Source organism: Solanum tuberosum, unplaced genomic scaffold, assembly GCF_000226075.1.
Source record: "Solanum tuberosum cultivar DM 1-3 516 R44 unplaced genomic scaffold, SolTub_3.0 scf00181, whole genome shotgun sequence".
Taxonomy (NCBI): Eukaryota; Viridiplantae; Streptophyta; class Magnoliopsida; order Solanales; family Solanaceae; genus Solanum; species Solanum tuberosum.
The window spans coordinates 1,209,374-1,211,851 of NW_006239106.1; the positions used below are offsets into that span (position 1 = coordinate 1,209,374).

The window sequence follows — 2,478 nt, forward strand, 5'->3', positions numbered from 1 at the left end:
TAAAATTTGATGTTCTTTATTTTCTCCTTTTTTTTTTTTTTGTAGTTGTTCACGTTTGCCTTTTGTCACAGCACCAATTTATATCTATAAATCCAACAAAAATATTAGATATACATTTATTTTGCATATTTTTTTCCTATTAATCTTCTATAATCTATATCCAATAAAAAATGTGTAATCATTAATATTCTATCTAACTCCACAAATTCAGGTACCGAATACTATGGATCATAAAAAAGTAAACTCAAGTCAAATATCATTTTCAAAACATCAAATTTATTGATACACAAATTATATCTATCTCATTTTCTTCCTCTATACAATTTACCTAATTTTGATTCAAACAACCTTAATTATCTCTCTTTAATGGCAATTCTTCCATTGCTGGTTCTAAATCTTCGACCTTAATTTTTTTTTTAAAAAGGTGGATTAATTAACCAGCAATGGAAGAGCCACAATCAACACCATCACCACCACCACCACCACCAACTCCACCCACAACTCCTTTATCCCTCGTAAAGCCTTCCTCGAAAAATAATAAAAAACGTCCCGTAAAAATCTTTAGAGCCGTTCGTAATGTGTTCCGGTCCTTCCCTATTATTACACCCGTATGTAAACTCCCTTCTCTCCCCGGTGGCCGTTTACCCGAAACTAAAGTCGGTGTATCCGGTACGTTGTTTGGGTATAGAAAAGGTCGTGTTAGCCTTTCCATTCAAGAAAATCCAGGAACTCTGCCTACTCTGGTAATTGACCTAGCCATGCAAACGAACACGTTACAAAAGGAAATGAGCCTTGGGATGGTGCGAATCGCATTGGAATGCGAGAAAAGACCTGACAATATAAATAATAAGGAGAAAATGAAACTTCTAGATGAGCCATGTTGGACTATGTTTGTAAATGGGAAGAAAAGTGGTTATTGTGCAAAGAGAGATGCCACGGAAGAAGATCTCCATCTTATGGAGGTACTTAAGGCGGTGTCGATGGGGGCAGGCGTCCTGCCCCCAAAGCCCGATGTGGAAGGACACGTGGACGATGAAATGGCGTATATGAGGGCACATTTTGAAAGAGTAGTGGGATCAAAAGACTCAGAAACTTTATATATGTTGAGCCCAGATGGAAAAAGTGAACCTGAATTGAGTATTTTCTTTGTGAGGATATAAATATACAATTATTGTAAAATGACTTGTTAGTGTTGTAGATATATTAATTTGTATCTAATTTGTAGGTGGGGAAATTATTGATGAATTTGGTGTACAGAGTTAAAACATTGAAAGGTTCTTAGGATTATCTAATTTTAGATTATTATTTTTTACAATTTTCATGTTTTGGTTTGTTGATCAATACTTATTCATTTAAAGTTTGATGATTTTTGTTTGTTAGGACTCTATCACCCTAAAATTGTTAATTCTTCCTTTTCTAAGGCTAGAGCCATTTCAATTCTTTTCACGAAGTTTGCTTCCACAGGTGCTTGAGTGACAACTAGAATTAGATTGAGTGCGCGCTAAATTCAAGGTATGTACTTGTAGGTTTATGTTTTGGTAAGTTGAAAAAGCATTGGAGTTTTGATTAATCTGAATTTATACCATATAATAGGATTTTTTTTTTATCCTGACTCGCATCCGAAGATGAATCAATCTTAACCATCCTACAACAATGATGTGAGTATATATAAAACCTTTTTTTCTTGTTTAAGTGGTGTTTCTACTCAAAGGCATACTTTTTTGTATTGGCACAAGGACAAGTTAGGCTTGGCAAAATTCCTGTATTGCATATGTATATCATATGATATATTGCATTTTGCTCCTCGTATAGTTTGTAGGAGTATTATTATGATGCAAAGTAGCTTATAACTTATATATATAAGGCGTGAATATAAATTAGTCATGAAATGAAATGTTTCAAATATATGTGCATTATTATTATTATTATTATATCATAGAGTACAAGAAACAAACAAGCATATAATTCTTGTGATTGATGAAGAAGAAAAAAAACACAAAAAAGAGAATAATGTTTTCAACAAATAAAAGTATAAAGGGTACTATTTTCATATTTTTTCAATTGGGAAGAGGCTTTCATCATATCTATAAATGTCATTAATCAAACTCTATTCGGGAATCCATCAATGTAAACTCAATTTTCTACCATCCAAGTATTACTTGCGCGATAGTTTATTTCATCAAACTCCTTGAGTTTTGGAAGATATCTTATTACTCTTGTATGTAGAGAATAACAGAAGAAAAGTATAATCAGGAACCTTCCGCTAGCCCAAGATCGTTAACTAAGATTGAAAGATTCAACTAAAGAAGAGGAAACTAGAAAAGAAAAGGAAGAATTTGAATAAGAGAACTTTGTTATGAGAAAACACTCTTGAATTGCCTTCAATTGGGTTGTTTACAAATGTCACCCCTATTTATAGTTGTGTAGGGATGATTCTAGATACTAAACATGACAAAGATAAAACTTGTTTCAAAAAAT

The 2,478-nt window shown here is 32.8% G+C and overlaps 1 protein-coding gene across 1 annotated transcript; it reads left to right on the forward strand.

Moving 5' to 3' along the window:
• Positions 1-443: 443 nt before the first annotated feature.
• LOC102594252 (protein MIZU-KUSSEI 1) lies at positions 444-1,160 on the forward strand. Its single transcript, XM_006354663.1, has one exon. The coding sequence runs from the start codon at positions 444-446 to the stop codon at positions 1,158-1,160; it is 717 nt and encodes a 238-aa protein (XP_006354725.1).
• Positions 1,161-2,478: the final 1,318 nt, after the last annotated feature.